Source organism: Hyperolius riggenbachi, chromosome 6, assembly GCF_040937935.1.
Source record: "Hyperolius riggenbachi isolate aHypRig1 chromosome 6, aHypRig1.pri, whole genome shotgun sequence".
Lineage (NCBI taxonomy): Eukaryota > Metazoa > Chordata > Amphibia > Anura > Hyperoliidae > Hyperolius > Hyperolius riggenbachi.
This window is the reverse complement of record NC_090651.1, coordinates 366,657,950-366,681,377: the sequence shown is the minus strand read 5'-3', so window position 1 is coordinate 366,681,377 and position 23,428 is coordinate 366,657,950. Positions and strand designations below refer to the sequence as shown.

At 44.1% G+C, this 23,428-nt stretch overlaps 1 protein-coding gene across 1 annotated transcript in view; it reads left to right on the top strand.

Annotated features, from left to right (window-relative positions):
* The window catches only part of HCST (hematopoietic cell signal transducer), a 64,357-nt gene that overhangs the window by 31,486 nt on the left and 9,443 nt on the right, over window positions 1–23,428 (top strand). Inside the window, exon 2 of the mRNA XM_068243230.1 lies at window positions 15,075–15,098. Coding sequence (XP_068099331.1) covers window positions 15,075–15,098 — 24 coding nt within the window. The remainder of the gene's footprint in view (window positions 1–15,074; window positions 15,099–23,428) is intronic.

The following is a 23,428-nucleotide window of genomic DNA, read 5'->3' as shown; positions in this document are numbered from 1 at the left end:
GTAGTGGCTAGTTAAGCAAGCGTTCATTCTGTCTACCTGTCCTGATCTCCTCAGTTCTGGTTTATGCGCTCAGCGTTACTTTGCGCTGAGACGTTTTCACGAAAGTATTGTTTGTGGCTGTTCGGATCTGCATCGGCTCTGTGCGCCACAATCTCCTATTGGAGTCAGTCCTCTCCTCCACTAAACTGGGGATATCCTGATTCCTTGTGCTGGTGTGTGTACCCCCTTCACGTCAGCTTATGCATCGCGTGCTGACCGTGGAGAATACACCTCCAAGCGTGACACCAACTGTGCAAAGTTTGAGAACCCTGCCATTAACAGTGTAAGAATGGCTGCAGTTTACATTTTCCCAGTGAAATTTGTATTTGTATCCACCCACTGATGACCCGGCGTTGCCTGGGTATGTATTTGACTGGTGTTGGCTCCGCCCACTTTCTAACCCTAACACACAAACACTCAATGACCAAGTTTGTGAGCTTTGGGGTCCTTGGCATCAATAATTTGTATATTCGCATAGAAATTAAACAATTCTGATGGGCTGTTTGTGGCTCCGCCCCTCTCCAGCATTTGAACCCCAGTCACCCAATGACCAACTGTAGCATGTTTGAGGCATCTGCTATTAACAGTGTAAAAATGGCAGCAATTTAAATATTCCACTTGAAAATCAACAGGTTAATTTTGATTGGCTATTATAGACTCCACCCACTTTCCTGAATATTAATCTCAGTCACTCAGTGACCATCTGGGCAAAGTTTGGGAACCCTGCCATAAACGGTGTAAGAAGGGCTGCAGTTTACGCTTTCCCAGGGAAATTTGTTTTTGGCTCCGTCCACTTTTTGTAACCTGGACACAAAATCACTACTCAATGCCCAAGTTTGTGAGCTTTGGGGTCCTTGGCATCAATCATTTGAATTTTCCCATTAAATGAAACAAATCTTATTCACTGTTTGTGGCTCTGTCCCCTTTTCTGAATTTGAACCTCAGTGACCCAATGACCAACTGTACCAGGTTTGATGCTTGTGCCATTAACAGTGCAAGAATGGCAGCAATTTTAATATTCTCCTTGAAAAGTGACATGTGATTTTTTGATTGGCATTTCTAGGCTCCACCCACTTTTCTGAATATTAATCCCAGTCACCCAGTAACCAGCTATGCTAATTTTGAGAACCCTGCCATTAACAGTGAAGAAGGGCTGCAGTTTACAATTTCCCAGAAAAAATTGTTTTTAACTCCACCCACTTTTTGTAACCTAGACACACAGTCACTACTTAATGACCAAGTTTGTGAGCTTTTGGGTTCCTGGCATGAAAATTGTGCTAATGGAAGCAGTTTATCCAGCAAATAAATCTGACTGTTTTTGGCTCTGCCCCTTTACTGAATTTGAACCCCAGACACTTAACGACCGACTGTAGCAGGTTTGAGGCCTCTGCTATTAACAGTGTGAGAATGGCTGCAGTTTCAATATTCCCCTTGAAAATCAATAGGTAATTTTTGATTGGCTCTTGTAGGCTACACCTACTTTTCCGAATATTAATCCTAGTCACCAGTGGCCAACTGTGTGAAGTTTGAGAACCCTGCCATTAACAGTGTAAGAAAAGCTGCAGTTTACATTTCCCTATGTAAAAAGTTAGTTGTTTTTGGCTGTGCCCACTATTTCTAATCTAGATCATACAGTCACTTAATGATCAAGTTTATGAGCTTTGGGGTCCTTGGCATAAATAAGTTGCATTTTACCATTGAAATTAAACAAATCTGATTGGCTGTTTTTGGCCTGCTCCCTTCAGAATTTAAACCCCAGTCTCCCAGTGACTGACTGTACCAGATTTGAGGCCTCTGCCATTAAGAGTGCATGAATGGCAGCAATGTAAATATTCCCGTTGAAAATCAAAAGGTGAATTTTGATTGGCTGCTGTAGGCTCCACCCACTTTTCTGAATATTAGTCCCAGTCACCCAGTGGCCAACTGTGTCACATTTGAGAACCTTGCCAATAACAGAATGGCTGAAATCAATCTAACAAATCTGATTGGCTGTTTGTGGCTCCATCCCTTTAGTGAATTTGGACCCCAGTCACCCAATGACTGACTGTATCAGGTTTGAGGCCTCTGCCACTAACAGTGTAAGAATGGTAGCAATGTGAATACTCCCCTTGAAAATCAATAGGTGAATTTTGATTGGCTGTTGTAGGCTCCAGCCACATTTCTGAATATTCATCCCAGTCCCCCAGTGGCCAATTGTGTAAAGTTTGGGAACCCTGCCATGTTAAAAATTTAGTTGTTGGCACCGCCTACTTTTTCTAACCTTGACATACAGTCACTCAATTATCAAATTTATCAGCTTTGGAGTCCTTGGTATCAATACTTTGTATATTCCCATTGAGAAATAAACCAATCTGGCTGTTTGTGGCTCCACCTCCTTTCTGAATTTGGACCCCAGTCACCCAGCGACCAACTGTACCAGGTTTGAGGCATCTGCTTTTAACAGTATATGAGAATGGTAGCAGATTAAATATTCCCTTTGAAAATCAAAAGGTGAATTTTTATTGGCTGTTGTAGGCTCCACCCACCTTCCAAAATCTTAATCTCAGTCACCCAATAACCAACTGTGCAAAGTTTGAGAACCCTGCCATTAACGGTGTAAGAATGGTTGCAGTTTATATTTTCCAGTGAAATTAGTTTTTAGCTCCGCCCACTTTTTGTAACCTTGACACACAGTCAGCCAGTGACCAAGTTTGTGAGCTTTCAGGTTCCTGGCATAATAAATGTGTGAATGGAAGCAGTTTACCACCAAGGAAATCTAATTGGCTGTATGTGGCCCCGCCCCTAAAGTGAATTTTGACCCCAGTCACCCAATGATAGACTGTAGCAAGTTTGAAGCCTCTGCCATTAAAAGTGTAAGAATAGCAGCAGTTTAAATATTCCCCTTGAAAATCAATAGGTGAATTTTGATTGGCTGTTGTAGGCTCCACCCATTTTCTTGAATCATTATCCCAGTCCCCCAGTGACCAACTGTGCCAAGTTTGAGAACCCTGCGATTAACAGTCTAAGAATGGCTGCAGTTTACATTTTCCCATTTAAAATGAACAGCTGCAATTTGATTGGCTGTTTTATGTTCCGCCCACTTTTCCTGGATTTGTAACCTCGGTCACCAAGTGACCACCTGTGCCATGTGTGGGGACTCTGGCTTGATTACTGTCAGAATGGCAGCCTTTTACATTTTTTCCATTGACTTGAATGGGTGAAATCTGATTTGCTGTTTGTAGCTCCGCCCACGTGTGCAGGGGGGACCTGAGACCCCCAGAACATATCATCCCAGGTAGTGAGGGATCTGTGTACCAAGGTTCGTTCAAATCGGTCAAGCCGTTTTCGAGTGATCGCGGCACACACACACACACACACACACACACACACACACACACACACACACACACACACACACACACACACACACACACACACACACACACACACACACACACACACACACACACACACACACACACACACACACACACACACACACACACACACACACACACACACACACACACACACACACACACACACACACTTTTATATATATAGATGGCATCTCCCCCAATTGCTTTATCCATCATGTGTGGTCCTCCTCATACCACCAACACCTCTGTCAGGAAAGAGTTATAAGACAACATAATCTGTGTAACTGAAATATGCAATATCCGTAGCTACCTGGACTATTACGAGATATAGGAAGGCTGCCTATTATGATACAACAGAATTGTAGCAGAAACAAGTCTAAAATCGCATTTCTCCAAAGTATGGCTCGTGTGGGGGCTTTTTATTTCCTGCCAGCCGCCACACATTGCTGTGTGTACTCCTCCTGTGTGTAGCAAGACCACATGCACACCACTGAGTGATATAGAAACTGAGATACAGGAGGTGGGCTGCAGCCAGGATCATGCTAAGAGAAGTGTTCTACAGCCAACTTCAAGATGCCTTTGCTGCAATAGATGAAAGGGCCATCATAGAGGAATGTATTGTATGCTAAGACAGTGATATTGTCTGAGAAAAAACAGGGGCGTGGCTACAAATCACAGGGTTCTTACTGTCCACCATAAAAGTGCGTACACACGCACTACTTCCACCAACGATGGGTCCTTCAGACCCTCCTGCTGGGCGGACGTTAAGCCGACAGTAGCACGTGTGTACGTGCTGTCGGCAGACTGATAAGGTTGTTTCTAACCGATCCACTCAGCGGATAGTTCAGAAACAGCCTAATCAGTCTGCCGACAGCGCGTACACATGTGCTACTGTCAGCTGAATGTCCGCCCAGCAGAAGGGTCTGAAGGACCCGTCGCTTGCGGCGTTATGGCATGTGTACGTGCCTTAAGGACCTTCACAGCCTGGGGCCTAATCTGTCAGGAGGCAGAATACAAGTTTGGCCATCACGACTCTCTCCAACAATGATAAGTGTGGCCTCAAGGCAGAGGCGCCGAGGGTTGTTTGTTTTGCTAGATGCTGTAACTCCTTTTTCTATTGCCTGAGGAAGCGGGCGCTGACCCGTGAAATGTGTTGCTTTGTTTTATCTGGAGTTCGTTAATAAATAGACAATGTACAGTTGTGTTGTGTCTGCTTGCAGGAGGTAAGTCCATCACTGCCTCCTCTAATGACCAAAAATTTTTGTCTTTTAAGCTCCTTTAAAACCCCTTTTATCCTTTTAGGGCTTCTGTTGTCTCCTATATAAGTGTGGCCTCAACTACACCAGCTATGGGTGGAGAGGGGAAGGGGGGAAGAATCCTGTGTTTTAGAGCAGTGATGAGCAATGATATTCTTTGCGCATTTATTTTCACAAATATAACGTTAAATTTGACTTTCTAGCAACAAAGAATTTTGTAATAAATTTGTGATTTTTTTTTGCCTTTTTTGCAAAATTTCATGCTAAAATAACTAAAATTAAGGATTTTTCACATTTTCTTACATTTTCATGCTAAAATTAATTTTTCTTTTGCATTTTCACAATAAAAATAATATTTTTTTAACGTTTCCATGAATTTTTGGCTATAGATTTAAAATGCCATTTATGATGCGAAAATGACTTTGGTGAAAATGTGCGAGCAACACTGTTTTAGAGTAAGTAAATTTGAGCTCCCCACAGGCCCAACTCCTGGCAGTTTCGCCTTCTGAATAAGAGAATTAGCAGTCAGGGAAGTACTTCTGGGTGGCGGCTTACAGTAGCTTCCAATTGGAGGAAGCTAGCAGAGGCGGGGGGGGGGGGGGGGGGGGGGGTTATACAATGGAGGAGGCAGGGGAGGCAATGCGGAGGAGCAGTGATTGTAGCTAACCTGTCAGTATTTTTCAGGGGGGACAGCAGAGTCCAGGGGGGACTGGCAGGGGCACCGGTAGGACACGGGGGCATGTATTTGTGCACAGGACATGCCTCTGTATCCTAATAGGATTTAAAAAAATCCCCCTCAGGGTCTCTTTAAAGTGAACCTCCGGACTAAAAATCTACTCTGCAGCACTGAAAAGACTGGGTGTTTCTTTAACAGTTTCACAGCACCAGACCTTCGTTTTTCTTATAGAAGGCTCATTATTAGCTACATTTTTAGCTAAGCTCCGCCCCATCAAAGAAAACTGCCCGGGCTTTTTTCCATGATGCTGAGCAAACCATGATGGGATTTCCTATGTTGTTATTCATGTTGCCTAGCAACTGGGAGGGGTGATCAGCACACAGGACAGTTGGAACTGTGTCTCTTTCTCCCTGTCTCCTCCTTTCAACCAAAAAGATTGCTGCCCCCATAAAAAACACAAACCTTTGCCGGTTCTTTTAAAACAGGATGGGTAAGAGATTATATTACCTATCTATTTTAATTAACAGAAATAATGTAACTTAATGACAGTATGTTTGTTTAGGCTGAAGTTCCTCTTTAAGTCAATACTTGTTGTAATTACGGTATTTCTTTTAATTCATAATGCATTTTTTTTATCATCAAGATTTATACGATGGTCCTTTAATTTGGTAATCCATTGATGAGCTATTTTATGAACAATTATTGAAAAAAGAAAAGAAAAGAAAATATTGTTTTTTTTACTGTAGCAAAAACAGTAGTATAGGATTGGGAATCTTAATCATACCACACCATAAAGAGCCCACTCGTTCACTGATTGCTTGTGTCTATTCTGTACTGCAGGGCTTTTCAACCTGTGGTATGCGTACCACTGATGGTACTTTGCTGTTGGCCAGGTGGTACATTCCACGTTTGTCTGCTACTTAATTGCCCACCTGCCGGCTTGTCCTGGTCCTGTCCTGCCTCCACAAAGTTTGGCTACCCCTCACTCGCTCCTCTGCCTCCCCACCAATGCCTCCTGCTATTCCCCTACCATATGCCCCCCCCCCTTTCTTAAAGTGGACCTGTAAGAAAAAAGTGCCCCAGGAGCAGGAAGCCTCTTGATCCTAAAGAGGCTTCCCCCTTCCTCCTCAGTAGAGGGGATCCAGCGCTGGAACCCCTTGAAGATCTCCTTGTTGGTGTTGGTGCTCTCCGCTCGGGCTCCTCTGGAAACTGCCGAGCCTGATCTGGTCAGATCTATTGTGCTGGCGCACTGGTGGTACTTCAAATTTTTCAGGTGATAAAAGTGGTAAAATGAGTGAAAACGTTGAAAAGCACTGCTGTACTGGGCTGTGGGTGTTGCACTGGTGTTTACGTTGATGTGCATTCCCATTATCACTTATAAGCCAGCTAGTCAGGCAACAGAGTTTCACTAAGAGCTGGGGGATTGTCAAGGCCAAAAATTGTATTTTCCACTTGAATAAACACACAGCACTAAACATAGAATACAGCAGCACGTGATTACTGTATTATGTTGGCTTTTCTGTGAAATAAGGCACACTGTTCTGGTTTCGTACAGAGAGGAGATGTAGGAAAATATTGCAAAGCGAGAAACGATAGAAATAGGATGTGGGCATTGTGTGGTTTGGGGAACTTCAGAGGCCTGTTATGCTTTGTTTTATGTGTAATGTGCAGCAGGGGCAAAACTACACTTCATGGGGCCCCCATAATGAAACTTTGATGGGGCCCGTCCCTTGCCTCCCCCTGGGGCATTTCATGGCCTTGGGGCCCATCTCACAAGGGCCATAAAACAAGTGTGGTCATCATGGTCTCCACACCCATAACAAGTGTAGCCACAAAACACCTGATCTGATGTATAGTCTCCTGTATCGGAGAGAGTGAAGGTTAGTAGCGGAGGCCCCCCACAGTTCTGGGCCCGCTGTGATCACATGGGCTGCTCCTCTCTAGTTACACCCCTGATGGCAGAGATCATCTGCGGGATCATTGCGTGTGATTGCTCAGATAATAGATGTGACACTAATTCAGTTACACACTTATTTATTATTTGATACAGTTAAAGAGGAACTCCAGTGACAATAATGTAATAAAAGAAGTGCTTCATTTTTATAATAATGATGTATAAATGATTTAGTCAGTGTTTGCCCATTGTAAAATGTTTCCTCTCCCTGATTTACATTCTGACATTTATCACAGGGTGACATTTTTACTGCCGGCAGGTGATGTCACTGCAAGGAGATGCTGCTTGCTTTTTTTCATAGTTGGAAAGAGCTGTTATTTCCCACAATGCAACAAGGCTCCCACAGTGTGATGTCAGGACCATGGTCCTGACATCGCATTGTGGGAGGGGTTTCACCACAATTTCAGCCATGCAGAGCCCCCTGATGATCCCGTTGTGAAAAGGAATAGATTTCTCATGGGAAAGGGGGTATCAGCTACTGACTGGGATGAAGGTCAGTTCTTGGTAACAGTTTCTCTTTAAAGAGACTCTAACAAAATGTTCAGCCTTATTTCTTCTATCCTATAAGTTCCTATACCTGTTCTAATGTGGATTACTGCAGCCTTTTCTAGTTGCACAGTCTCTGTGATATATCAAATCTTCTTTTCTTTGTCAAGCTTTTTGGACCCAGAGAGGAATGCACTGCTCTGCAGGGAAAGGGTGTGAACATTAAAGGGGAACTTCAGCCTAAACAAACATACTGTTATTAAATTACATTAGTTATGTTAATTAGAATAGATAGGTAATATAATCTTTTACCCACCCTGCTTTAAAAGAACAGGCAAATGTTTGTGATTCATGGGGGCAGCCATCTTTTTGGTTGAAAGGAGCTGACAAGGAGCTGGAGACACAGTTCCAACTGTCCTGTGTCCTGATTACCCCTCCCAGCTGCACACGCTAGGCTTCAAATGTCAAATTCAAAATGTAAAAAAAAAAATTGCACCAAAACAGCAGAACAAGAACAACAAAATCAGAAAACCCATCATGCTTTGCACAGCATAAGGGGAAAACTGCCCGGGCAGTTTTCTTCTGTGCAGCTAAAAATGAGGCTTGTATAAGAGAAACAAAGTTCTGATGCTGTGAAACTGTTAAAGAAACACCAAGCCTTTTCAGTGCTGCTAAGTCGATTTTTAGTCCGGAGGTTCACTTTAAGGGATTCCTCAAAGTTTTGCGAGGGGGGGGGGGTGAAATGATGCAGTTATGCCCTTTGCTAGTTCCCTTTTATTGTAAGGTTCATTCATCTTTAGTGATTACGTTGCAAAGTTATTATTTTCACCATGAAACCACCTTTTCTCACCAAGGAAAATATTTACAAAAACACTGAATTTTTGCAACATAAACACTTTTGTGAAAAGGAAACACTTTAGTAAACTGACTTCAAGGTGTTTTTCTGAAAATGCAATTATGTTTTTCCTGAAAATCCTGATCTTTACCAAATCAAACACTTGTTGCAAAAATCATGGTAAAGCAAAGGAAAAAAAAAATGCTCATCACTGTCCACCTTATCTTACTCCATAAAAACAAGGGACACCAAGAGCCCCAATGGTGTAATATGTACTGGTAAATGGTTACTAGATAGAGTAAATAGTAATACTCACAAACCAGGGTTACCATTAAGCAACCACTGTAAAGGCAGGTGGGGAGATTTTCCTGACCCCACTCAGGAATAAGAAGTCGCTCTCTGTAGATGAGAAAAAGGGGGTTCAACCCTCCACCCAGGTGGACTCAATATTATGCAGGAGAACAGAGGCACCAAAAGGATAAAAGGAACCTAAATGAGCTTAAAAACCAAATTCTTGGTAAATAGAGGAGGTAGTGGTGGACTTACCTCCTCCAAGTAGACACACAACGACTGTAGTAAAGACAGTCAATATATTTTATTTATGAACTCCAAATATGCAACGCGTTTCGCAGGCTTGATCCCGCTTCATCAGGCAATAACAACGGAGCAATAGCATATGTGGTCAGTAGAAGAGCCAGGCACCTCTACACCTCTACACACAGAGGTGCCTGGCTCTTCTACTGGCCACATATGCTATTGCTCCGTTATTATTGCCTGATGAAGCAGGATCAAACCTGCGAAACGCGTTGCATATTTGGAGTTCATACATAAAATATATTGACTGTCTTTACTACAATCGTTGTGTGTCTACTTGGAGGAGGTAAGTCCACCACTACCTCCTCCATTTACCAAGAATTTGGTTTTTAAGCTCATTTAGCTTCCTTTTATCCTTTTGGCGCCTCTGTTCTCCTGCATAATACTTATCTTACTCCAGGTAAAATGATTGTATGCATTTCTCTGGGAGCATATGATTGTATGCATTTCTCTGGGAGCATATGATTGTATGCATTTCTCTGGGAGCATATGATTGTCTGCTTGTATCGGCAGGGCGCTATCCTCTATCTTGGTGTTGTACCTGCATTGTTGCATTTCAACAAGCCATTATGCATGACTACTTACTGGAGATGTTTAGGGGTGGGAGTTGGGGGGCTGGGGGGGGGGGTGTAGGAATGCGGCATACCAATTATTGTTTCTAATATTTCTAATAGTTTTTTTTAATAATGATTTGTTTGTGTTTTCATTACTTAGTTTTAAGACTCTACAAAAGACCAGATCAGATTTTAGCTAATAAATTTGCAAACATTCCAAAACACAAAAAAACTTGAAAGCCCTATTGATATCCTATAAGCCACAAGGATGTTAAATCACAAAGCTTACTTATTTCTCACCTTAAAGCGGGATTGTCACCCTAAAATCACATTTCAGCAGCAACTGGTCTGAGTGTATTAAGTGATAAAGATGCTAATCCTGCATTCAAAACTTTCAAAACTTTTTCTGCTGTTATGATTTGGAGTGATCACATGCTTAACTAGTTCCCCGCCTGCGTACAGTATATCTACGCTCCTTTGGACTTCACTTCCCTGCCCGGAGCATAGATATACGTACCCCCGCCGCTACCGCCGCTGTCCACTCTCCCGCTCGCACTCCCGCGATCGTGCACGCCGCTGCCCGCTCGCCCGGAGATCAATGAACGGGAAAATACATTCCCGTTCGTTGATCTCTGCCCCCGCAATGATCTGCTGCTTTCGCTAAGCAGCGCGATCATTGTAAAAAAGAAAAAAAAATCCCAGCCTCTTTGTACTTCCTCCAAGCTTCCGGAAGGACGCTTGGAGGTCGCATTAAACTGTTGCCATCTTGTGGCCAAATAGTAAACTACACCCTAAACTATTTTTCACACACACATACATTACTTATACACAAAAAAATAACTCATTACCTCCCACACTCCCCATTTTTTTTTTTTTGTAATTAAAAAAAAAATAAAAAATTTACAATTAAAAAAAAATACATAAATAGTTACCTTAGGGACTGAACTTTTTAAATATTTATATCAGAAGGGTACAACACTGTTACTTTATAAACTATGGGCTTGTAATTAGGGATGGACGCAAAACTGAAAAAAAATGCACCTTTATTTCCAAATAAAATATTGGCGCCAAACATTGTGATAGGGACATAATTTAAATGGTTTTATAACCGGGACAAAAGGGCAAATACATTTCATGGGTTTTAATTACAGTAGCATGCATTATTTAAAAACTATAATGGCCGAAAACTGAAAAATAATGTTTTTTTTCCCATATGTTTTCCTATTTTCCCATTAAAACACATTTAGAATAAAATTATTCTTGGCATAATGTCCCACCTAAAGAAAGCCTAATTGGTGGCGAAAAAAACAAGATATAGTTCATTTCATTGCGATAAGTAATGATAAAGTTATAGGCGAATGAATGTAAGGAGCGCTGAAAGGAGAAAATTGCTCGGATGCTGAAGGGGTAAAACCCCTCAGTTGGGAAGTGGTAAAGGAGCACTGGCACTTTAATAGTCAGTGCCAAACAGTTGCATGCTGGGAGTTCTTTTTATCTGTTAGTACACTGTAGCAAAAAATATCGTCCGGCACTCAGCTGCTTACTCTGGAGGGTGGGCCTTATTCAAAAGACACCTGCAATACATGTAATGGTGATCCTCACCTCCAGTTCAAAAACACCTTCTAACAGGCTCACAGCCATGCCCATTTTTAGGGCCGTGCGGGGTGTGCCGCCGCCCGGGGCACTGTTGGGAGGGGGGCGCTATAATGGAGGGGGGAGCCAGAGCCGCAGGGAGGGCAGCCCGACCACTCCCTCCCTCTCCCGGGCCGCCCTCTGTGCTCCCCCCTCAGATGCAGAGCGAGCAGCCGGGAAGCGCTGTTTACAACTCACCTGCCTGGCTCCAAGCGCTGCTCTCTCGCCGCTGGTCTGTCTCCTCTCTCTGCATAGATGCGGATACACACGCTGCTTCCTGCTAAACAGGAAGAGGCGTGGCAGCGTGTGTATCTGCATGTATCCGCATCTATGCAGTGAGAGGAGACAGACCAGCGGCGAGAGAGCAGCGCTTGGAGCCAGGCAGGTGAGTTGTAAACAGCGCTTCCCGGCTGCTCGCTCTGCATCTGAGGAGGGAGCACGGAGGGCGGCCCGGGAGAGGGGAGGGAGGGAGAGGTCGGGCTGCCCTCCCTGCGGCTCCGGCTCCCCCCTCCATTATAGGGGACAGCTAGCTATCTAACCTATCCTGGGAGCACCTATCTAATCTAACCTACGGTGGGGGGCAGCTACCTAATCTAACCTACACTGGGGGGCAGCTACCTATCTAACCTATACTGGGGGGCACCTACCTAATCTAACATACACTGGGGGGGGCAGCTACCTATCTAACCTACACTGGGGGGCACATACCTAATCTAACCTACACTGGGGGGCAGCTACCTAATCTAACCTACACTGGAGGGCAGCTACTACCTAATCTAACCTACGCTGGGGGGCAGCTACCTATCTAACCTATACTGGGGGGCACCTACCTAATATAACCTACACTGGGGGGCAGCTACCTAATCTAACCTTTACTGGGGGGCAGCTACCTATCTAACCTACACTGGGGGGCAGTTACCTATCTAACCTACACTGGGGGCACTTATCTAACCTGTATTGGGGTCACCTACCTAGTTAGCCTAACCAGGTGGCCACTATACTGGCTACCTATATTGCAGGCACCTACCTAAATAACCTATACTGGGGGCACCTACCTATCTAACCTATGCTGGGGGCAACTATTCTGGCTACCTATATTAGAGGCACCCACCTAGCTAACCTGTACTGGGGCACCTACCTATCTAACTTATACCGGGGGCGCATGCCTATCTAACCTATACTGGGGGCAACTATACTGGCTACCTATACTGGAGGCACCTACCTGGCTAACCTATAGCGGGGGCAACTATACTGGCTCACCTATGCCTGGCTACCTATACTGGGGGGACCTATACTAAGTGCAACTAGACCTGGCTAACCTATACTGCGGGCACTCATACCTTGCTCGGGGGGGGGGGGGGGGGCAAAATTTTTACACCCTCGCCCTGGGTGCATTTTAGCCTAGAAACTGCACTGCTCACAGCCAAAACGAAGAGACGTGCAACAAGTTAGGGTAGTGCAGAGCACAACAGTAAACACATGGCACATGGAGAAAAAATACTGTGCACCTGTCTCTTTAAGCGTTTTTAGTCTGTTCTTCAGCCAAAAGCAAGCAGTAATGACATATGGAAGAAAAAGATAAGTCAAACCTGAATAGCAGACAGTGTAGAGGTGTGCAGGGGAAAGGTGACCAGGGGAAGAACGGACGGCACCCTTTATTAGGGTTGTTAACTCGGGTATTTTATTTAATTATCATGATAATAAAACAATGATTTTAAATAATATAGTAGATAATAATAATAATTATGTAACAAACAAACACAGAACATTTATATCTGCGCTTTTCTCCTGGTGGACTCAAAGCGCCAGAGCTGCAGCCACTAGGACGCACTCTATAGGCAGTAGCAGTGTTAGGGAGTCTTGCCCAAGGTCTCCTACTGAATAGGTGCTGGCTTACTGAACAGGCAGAGCCGAGATTCGGACCCTGGTTTCCTGTGTCAGAGGCAGAGCCCTTAACCATTACACCTTCCAGCCACGTACGGATGTAATGCCACCATGTCAGCGTTTATGGGTACACTGGTTGCTGCATGGCATATACCAAGTATTGCGGATATGCCTCACTATGAAATGTTGTTTCTAATTGATGGCGTTTATGTATAGCACTTTTTATTATATATGTGTTTAATATTCACTTTCCATTAGGATGTGTTAACATACCCTTTCACTATACATGTATTTTATGTATTTACTCGAGATGTCACTTTGTTTAAAATTCCATGAGCGCAGCTTAGCACAATAACACAGGCTCAGTACGAGCTTCTCGCCGCTGGACAGCGAGTCTCCGCCCCCCCACCCCTGACCCCTCCATGTATACACTCCACACCAATGAGACAGCGCCGGGGGCGCGGCTTGAAGGTCCTATCTAGGAAGCCGCACGGCGCTGCCTCTATAAGGACACGCACGTGAGCAAGCACTAGTCTGGCGTGAAACGGCTGTAGTGCCGTCCGTTCTTCCCCTGGTCACCTTTCCCCTGCACACCTCTACACCGTCTGCTATCCAGGTTTGACTTATCTTTTTCTTCCATATGTCATTACTGCTTGCTTTTGGCTGAAGAACAGAATAAAAATGCTTAAAGAGACAGGTGCACAGTATTTTTTCTCCATGTGCCATTTCTTTTTATCTATGATATATTCCTCCTCTTCTGAGGTGTCTGAAGACTCTGGGAGGAGGGCGGGTAGCGAATACACAATTAGCAAGAGGAGAAAAAAGAGTGAGGGAGGAAATGATGTCAGGATTATCTTCATTCAAAGGTAACCAAGATGGAAACTGTCTAGAATAGGAGTCTCTGCTTTTCCTTTATAAAAGTCACAGGGATCATAACGCGGACAATGCAATACATCTGTTATGTAAGTAGAACTAGTATTTATCAACTTATAAATGCGTTTTTTTATTTCTAGGTGGGCATGGGTGTCACTTGTTCTTTAACAACCCATGTCCTATAGTGGAATCAAAACAAGAATCAATGAGCTTTGATGCAGATTGACAAATGACATATGATGGACAGAGTAGAAGGTTTAGGCTGCATTTCCACTTGTGCGGTGCGGAATCGCTAGGAAATCACCGCAGACGAAATCACATGCGGGTGCGATTTTGCATGCGTTTTTTCCCGCGATTTCGCATGCCATTTCGCATAGGGTAGTAGGTGGGCGATTTTAACCATGTCACTGCCTGTGTAAATTAACATTACCTCCTAAGCGAAATCGCATGCGAAATCGCGGGGAAAAACGCATGCCAAAACCGCATGCGATTTCCCTATTAGATACATTGTATGCGATTCGCTTAGCGGTGTGCGGGGAGCGAATTCTGACGGCTCTGCCGTGCAGATTTTCCTCGCACACAAAAACGCTCTGCACAACGCACAAGTGGAAACAGGCCCATCCACTTGTATTGGCTGTGCGAATCCGCATGCGGACAACGCATGCGGATTCGCTATAGTGGAAATGAGCCCTTAGGCCTGATACTGGTTTGTAGTGAAATAATAACAGTTCTAATTTTCCTCTGAGTCAATTCACTGATTTTATTTAAAATTATACCGGGTGAAACAATAATCAGTACATTTATTAAAAATCTAAAATTCGCTAATAGGTGTAACATTTTATACTCTGTTACTTTATGTACAAAAGTGTATACCGGTATGTCTAAAATTCCTAAAATATAATTGTAATCTTTCAATCTTTTTATTTTACTAGGATTGACGGCATCATCCGAAACAGGTGAGTAAATTTGATTACTATAATAAGCAGTAATTTTGATTACTATATTATATTTTTGTATTAAAAGGAACATTATGATGAAAAATGTTTATAAAGCTGACAACATTGATTTTGGACATCTCCTCATGAGGTATTCTCAGTATATCCTTTACTCTTTACAAAAGCTCTTCTTGGAAAGGATTTACATAAATATACTAGATGCCTCCTTACATATTTGCACACAATTTTGCTAGTAAGACCAGCAACTGCAGTAAAGGCATTTATAAATAATGAAATTACTGAGAATCCCCCATGAGTAGTAGGACTAGTCCAAAACATGACAGATCGGTCAGATTTTCACTACTTACTGTAAGGTACAGCAACACAGAAAAAAGTTATTTATAGTGCAGAGAAATGCACATTTCATATGTGGTTTTTTTTGTTTTGTTTTTTTGTTTTAGCAGTTGTTCTTTAAAAAAAAAGCTACACATTGCATTTTATGAACTAGGGCTCACACTCACGCTTGTACATGCTTTGGTTCCATACAATATACTAATATTTTGACATCATTATTTCAGCATGTATTTTTTTTTATTATTCTTTTTTTTTCTTTCTCTTGCAAAAATGTTTTCTATGGGAGGTTGAGGTTTAGCCAGAGCTATTTTTACTTTAACACCTCCTCTCTGATCTGATCTCTGATTTATAAACCTGCAGGAAAACCCCAGACTGCACATTGTAAAAGCAGAAGAATTCAAAAGTATACAAAAACATTTACAACAGCATTTCTCTTTTAGAATACATGTGCCTCAAGTTTTTAAATTATTATTATTATTATTATGGTTTTGGCAGCAGTTCTTTTTAGATCTTTTCCCCCATTATTTAATAGAAATGTAATGAATATATATGAAAGATAAAGTTGTATGGGGTCTATCTATAAGGTGCAGAAAAAAACAGCATTTCTCAAATTGCCAAGTTTCTATAAAGTTTTCTTCAAATGAAGAGAAGTTCTGGTTTTCCAGCAAGCTCTCTGGTTTTATGATGTGATGTAGCGTGTTTTATTAATGTAGTGTTTTGAAACCACTAAAGGGCTTAATAAATAATACACCATTAATAGCGTGGGAGGAAGCCAGAACTTCCCTCCGTGGCAATGCGTTTGCTCCTGTATGATGGCACAGTGTCCCCTGCACGGTGTATAGATCATTTCTTGCATTGCCTTCAAAAAGGAACTTTGATACTTGTGTATTATCCTTTCTGGAAAGTTTGGCAGCTTTTTATTAAATGGAATAAAAACAGGGCGCTCTACAGTTTTCATACACACTGTTCAGATATGAACACAGATAGGGCCTTTGCAATATAAAATGTCCATAACATTACATAACCTATTAAAACATAGTCCAATCCACATAGATGAATATTACAGACAACTAAAAGAACAGGAACAGAGTCCCATATATCTTCCTCCAAGCTCTCTAAAGGATGACGCTTTGCACCTTTCTTGACACAAACACTTATGTATGCGCTCACCAGAGATGCCAGCTGTCCCTCTCAGGATCAGCCCACTGCACTTTTGGCCCAGCCAGTCACTTCTCGATATTCAGATATCCTTTCACCTAGTGGCTCCAATATGAGAAGACAAAAAACTTCCAATAGTGTAATACTGTATGATAAGGGTTAATCACTTCCACCAGTGCACCCAGTTCACACACCGGCACCCAGTGCTCCACCACCGAAGGTCAATAAAGCATCTCACCGTGTTGCCTGGCTGACCCAGCACAGACCAGCAGTAATCACTTTGTTGGTGCCATCAAAGCTTTTTTCATACAATAATATTTGCCCTAGGACTCAAAGAGGGCCAAAGATAGTGTAAAACCTTCTTTATTTAAAAGCTTTAAAAGTAGTGCACTTACAAAAACGTAGATTCAAATGCGCATATAAAAAGTCTCCATCGAGCTCGCTGCAGCGTCCCTCGCTCCTTAGGCCACGCCCAACTAGTTTCGTCCTATGACTCATCAGGGGCTTGGGCCATTCAGAGCGAGAGGACGCTTTAAACTCCCTCCCCTCCATCACATGATCCATTATACACGGGGGTTTTGCATAGTTCACTCACCGCTTCCTGACTCACCATAATTGGCTGATAGTATCCTATTTCCCCGTCATAGCCAACCATGGCTGCTGATTAGTCAAAATCTTTCCTCCTTTACCCATAGGGCTCGATTCACCAAGCGGTGCAAAGTGTTTGCACGCTGGTGAAAAGGCCCTTATCACGCCTAAACTCACTTTAGGCATGATAAGAAGAAACTCGCGCGAAGTTACCGCGCGTACGCGCGTACGCGCGTAAGTGCGCGCGCAGCACCCGACGCTTCGCGCGAAGCTCCCATTAAACCCTATGGGACTTTGCGCGCGCGCTCACGCGCGTACGCGCGGTAACTTCGCGCGAAGAGCAGGAAAAAGCGGTGATAACTCAGTGGTGAAAAGGTCATCACGCCTAAAGTCTTTTAGGCGTGATAACTGGGTTATCACCGCTTTGTGAATCGAGCCCATAGTTTCCGCCCTGCATCGGAACTCCGTTCAATCCCTCTGCCAGGACTACATTACCCACAATTCTTACTGATATCTATCCGATGTGCAATACATTAACAACGGGCAACTCCCAAAGAAATCTTAAATAAGTGTCCAGCCCGGGTGACGCCACATGGGGCTATATTCACTTTCCCCTAAATGTAATGCACCTATATGCAGCCATTCTCCCCGCAGCTGTTTTACATACGAAACGGACTACACTTCCCAGAGGCTATAGCCTCTTATCCCAGGGTTTCAACGGAGGCTGGGCTAGGCCAATCCTCCAATCACCAGAGTACTATAACTAGCAGATAATGTATGTTCACTACACAATATAATATTAGGTTACAAACCAGACCAAACAGATAGAGTGTATTATCCCCACATATTGGGCTCCATATAGGTCAGTAATATAAACCACTTAAGTAAATAGTTAAAGAGAAAGAAGGAGACTCTGTATTGCTAGACCAGCAGTGCTGCAGCACTGCTCTGTATATATGACAGCTGTTCATGAACCCTGCATAACCCCCTCGCAGAGTTAACCCAATATCCAAAACCCTCCCCTGCTGTGACCATCCCTTTCCCCAAATACCAGTGTTCTGCCCAAAGTGCATAAGGCTACATAAGTTACTTAAGTGGTTTATATTACTGACCTATATGGAGCCCAATATGTGGGGATAATACACTCTATCTGTTTGGTCTGGTTTGTAACCTAATATTATATTGTGTAGTGAACATACATTATCTGCTAGTTATAGTACTCTGGTGATTGGAGGATTGGCCTAGCCCAGCCTCCGTTGAAACCCTGGGATAAGAGGCTATAGCCTCTGGGAAGTGTAGTCCGTTTCGTATGTAAAACAGCTGCGGGGAGGATGGCTGCATATAGGTGCATTACATTTAGGGGAAAGTGAATATAGCCCCATGTGGCGTCACCCGGGCTGGACACTTATTTAAGATTTCTTTGGGAGTTGCCCGTTGTTAATGTATTGCACATCGGATAGATATCAGTAAGAATTGTGGGTAATGTAGTCCTGGCAGAGGGATTGAACGGAGTTCCGATGCAGGGCGGAAACTATGGGTAAAGGAGGAAAGATTTTTACTAATCAGCAGCCATGGTTGGCTATGACGGGGAAATAGGATACTATCAGCCAATTATGGTGAGTCAGGAAGCGGTGAGTGAACTATGCAAAACCCCCGTGTATAATGGATCATGTGATGGAGGGGAGGGAGTTTAAAGCGTCCTCTCGCTCTGAATGGCCCAAGCCCCTGATGAGTCATAGGACGAAACTAGTTGGGCATGGCCTAAGGAGCGAGGGACGCTGCAGCAAGCTCGATGGAGACTTTTTATATGCGCATTTGAATCTACGTTTTTGTAAGTGCACTACTTTTAAAGCTTTTAAATAAAGAAGGTTTTACACTATCTTTGGCCCTCTTTGAGTCCTAGGGCAAATATTATTGTATGAAGAAAGCTTTGATGGCACCAACAAAGTGATTACTGCTGGTCTGTGCTGGGTCAGCCAGGCAACACGGTGAGAGGCTTTATTGACCTTCGGTGGTAGAGCACTGGGTGCCGGTGTGTGAACTGGGTGCACTGGTGGAAGTGATTAACCCTTATCATACAGTATTACACTATTGGAAGTTTTTTGTCTTCTCATATTGGAGCCACTAGGTGAAAGGATATCTGAATATCGAGAAGTGACTGGCTGGGCCAAAAGTGCAGTGGGCTGATCCTGAGAGGGACAGCTGGCATCTCTGGTGAGCGCATACATAGGTGTTTGTGTCAAGAAAGGTGCAAAGCGTCATCCTTTAGAGAGCTTGGAGGAAGATATATGGGACTCTGTTCCTGTTCTTTTAGTTGTCTGTAATATTCATCTATGTGGATTGGACTATGTTTTAATAGGTTATGTAATGTTATGGACATTTTATATTGCAAAGGCCCTATCTGTGTTCATATCTGAACAGTGTGTATGAAAACTGTAGAGCTCCCTGTTTTTATTCCATTTACCCACTAGAGTGACGCACACACTCAGCACAGGAGCGATCCAGGCCATTTAGAGGAATTAATAGGAAGTGAGGAGCGCACTTTTTGAGGTTTTTTTGTTGTGATAGCTTTTTATTAAAGTTCTCTTTGATCCCCCTAGCCAGATCTAACCATTTTTAGAAAGCTGAAAGTCCCGGCTTTCCTTTGCACTGGGCCCCAAGTCAATGTGATGCCCCATTCCAAAGTTAGGGAAAGTTTGGGGGATGGTGACCCCTGCACTTTTCTGCAGAGAGCGCAGTGGAATTGAGTCTCCTGCCCATGCCAGTAAGACAGAGAGGAGACGAGGGTGCAGAGCTGTGCTGCTCCTTCATCTGTAATCAAAAACCCAGGGCACTTGACCTAAGTTTTGAAGACACAGATTTATGCTGCAAAGTAAGAATACCTGAGCTGCTTATCATCATGAAGAACTAGTAGAGATAAAAAACACAGGGACACCGGGAGCCCGATATCGTGTATTACCGTTGTATAAGATGATCTATTGTAGATAAAATATACTCACAATTCTGGGTTGCTGTTTAGGCAACCACCATCAAAACATGTGGAGAAGTACCGTCTCCACTCGGCCTTGTCAGGTCGCCGCTCCCGGAAAAAGTACTACTATAACAACTTACAGTAGGTCTAACCCCACGTAATGGGGTTTTAATAAGTATCAAACACTGTGGGAGGCGCCCTTAAGTCTCGTTATAAAATACAATACCAATAGATCACAGGTAAGCGTAATGCGTCTTACCTGTTATGAAGGCTCGTACACATATGGATCATATACATTGAGTTTATTTATAGCACTATGGGCACCCAAGCTGTACGTCTCCCACCAACAGCACTTTATTTGACCTGAAGAAGCAACTTGCAGTCGCGAAACGCGTTGTCCAGTCCATAGTGCTATAAATAAACTCAATGTATATGATCCATATGTGTACGAGACTTCATAACAGGTAAGACGCATTACGCTTACCTGTGATCTATTGGTATTGTATTTTATAACGAGACTTAAGGGCGCCTCCCACAGTGTTTGATGCTTATCATCATGTTGGGCTCGTCCCGTACTTCTGTAATTGCACTTTCTGCAGCCAAGTTCAGGGGACACTCCTCCTTCAAAACTAGTGTTGGGCGAACAGTGTTCGCCACTGTTCGGGTTCTGCAGAACATCACCCTGTTCGGGTAATGTTCGAGTTCGGCCGAACACCTGATGGTGTTCGGCCAAACTGTTCGGCCATATGGCCGAACTAAGAGCGCATGGCCGAACGTTCCCCGAACGTTCGGCTAGCGATGTGATTGGCCGAACGGGTCACGTGGTTCGGACCCGAACGCGCTCTGATTGGCCAAACGGGTCACGTGGTTCGGGTAAATAAATACCCGATCCACGAAATTTCTCCGCCATTTGTCTGTGGGTTTAGCTTTAGGTAGGCAGGCAGGGTAGTTCTCTTTCCAGCCAGGCTAGCCAGGGTCCCCCCAGTCATTGTGTCGCTGCTGGGAACAGTAGTACACCGCTCACCCACACTATATAGCATTGTGTTTACTGCCACTCTGTGTCTCTGCTGGGAACAGTAGTACACCGCTCACCCTGTATAGCATTGTGCTCTGTGTCACTGCTGGGAATAGTAGTACACCGCTCACCCACCACTGTATAGCATTGTGTTTACTGCCACTCTGTGTCTCTGCTGGGAACAGTAGTACACCGCTCACCCACCACTGTATAGCATTGTGCTCTGTGTCGCTGCTGGGAACAGTAGTACACCGCTCACCCACCCACCACTGTATAGCATTGTGCTCTGTGTCGCTGCTGGGAATAGTAGTACATCGCTCACCCACCACTGTATAGCATTGTGCTCTGTGTCGCTGCTGGGAACAGTAGTACACCGCTCACCCACCACTGTATAGCATTGTGCTCTGTGTCGCTGCTGGGAACAGTAGTACACCGCTCACCCACACTATATAGCATTGTGTTTACTGCCACTCTGTGTCTCTGCTGGGAACAGTAGTACACCGCTCACCCACCACTGTATAGCATTGTGCTCTGTGTCGCTGCTGGGAATAGTAGTACACCGCTCACCCACCACTGTATAGCATTGTGCTCTGTGTCGCTGCTGGGAACAGTAGTACACCGCTCACCCACCACTGTATAGCATTGTGCTCTGTGTCGCTGCTGGGAACAGTAGTACACCGCTCACCCACCACTGTATAGCATTGTGCTCTGTGTCGCTGCTGGGAACAGTAGTACACCGCTCCCCCACACTATATAGCATTGTGTTTACTGCCACTCTGTGTCTCTGCTGGGAACAGTAGTACACCGCTCACCCGCCACTGTATAGCATTGTGCTCTGTGTCGCTGCTGGGAACAGTAGTACACCGCTCACCCACACTATATAGCATTGTGTTTACTGCCACTCTGTTACGGATTACCGGTCCCTTTTCCTGGAACCTCTCATCTGTATTACATTTATGACTGCATGCCGACAAAAAGCAAATTGCTATCCGCACGCTTCTTGTCCTCATGCAAGGTCTGGGTTGTTGTGTCTCAAAGCGTGGCCTTCTCCTCCTGCGCCGCCCTCCTCCTGTTCCATCACGTGTGCTGCTGCTGGGTTAGCATTACCGGTCCCTTTTCCTGGAACCTCTCATCTGTATTACATTTATGACTGCATGCCAACAAAAAGCAAATTGCTATCCGCACGCTTCTTGTCCTCATGCAAGGCCTGGGTTGTTGTGTCTCAAAGCGTGGCCTTCTCCTCCTGCGCCGCCCTCCTCCTGTTCCATCACGTGTGCTGCTGCTGGGTTAGCGTTACCGGTCCCTTTTCCTGGAACCTCTCATCTGTATTACATTTATGACTGCATGCCGACAAAAAGCAAATTGCTATCCGCACGCTTCTTGTCCGCATGCAAGGCCTGGGTTGTTGTGTCCCAAAGCGTGGCCTTCTCCTCCTGCGCCGCCCTCCTCCTGTTCCATCACGTGTGCTGCTGCTGGGTTAGCGTTACCGGTCCCTTTTCCTGGAACCGCTCATCTGTATTACATTTATGACTGCATGGCGACAAAAAGCATGTTACCTGTGCAAAGAAAACAGACATTTCCCGCATTTAAAAGACAGTTTTCCCTTTGAAACTTTAAAATCGATTTTCTCAAAAACTATAAGCTCTTTTTGCTAACTTTTTTTCCCTCTTGTACCCACTCCCAAGGTGCACATACCCTGTAAATTTGGGGTATGTAGCATGTAAGGAGGCTTTAAAAAACACTAAAGTTCGGGTCCCCATTGACTTCCATTATGTTCGGAGTTCTGCTCGAACACCCGAACATCGCGGCCATGTTCGGCCTGTTCGGCCCGAACCCGAACATCTAGATGTTCGCCCAACACTATTCAAAACCCCATAACTTAGGAACTGAGCATCATACCGACTCGGGACCCAGGGCAACAGAAAGTCGGGACTTTCGGCTTTTTTAAAACTGGTCAGATCTAGCTGGGGGAGCATACAGAACTTTAACAAAAAGCTGCCAAACTTTCCATATGGGATAATATGTAAGTACTGGAACTTTTAATGGTCCCAAAATATTATAACAATTAAATATACTACATTTGCTGACAAAATAGAATGCTTCCTGGAAAACCAGATCCTATCTGCCGTGCATCTACCCATTACTGTGCAGCACTCATATCACAGGCCTTTCAGTAGTGTACATGAAATAAGGGTGCCAGGGCAAAAGGGCGCGTGGTCAAGGCGAAATTGTGATTTATTAAGTTGCACTGCTAAAGCAGAGAGG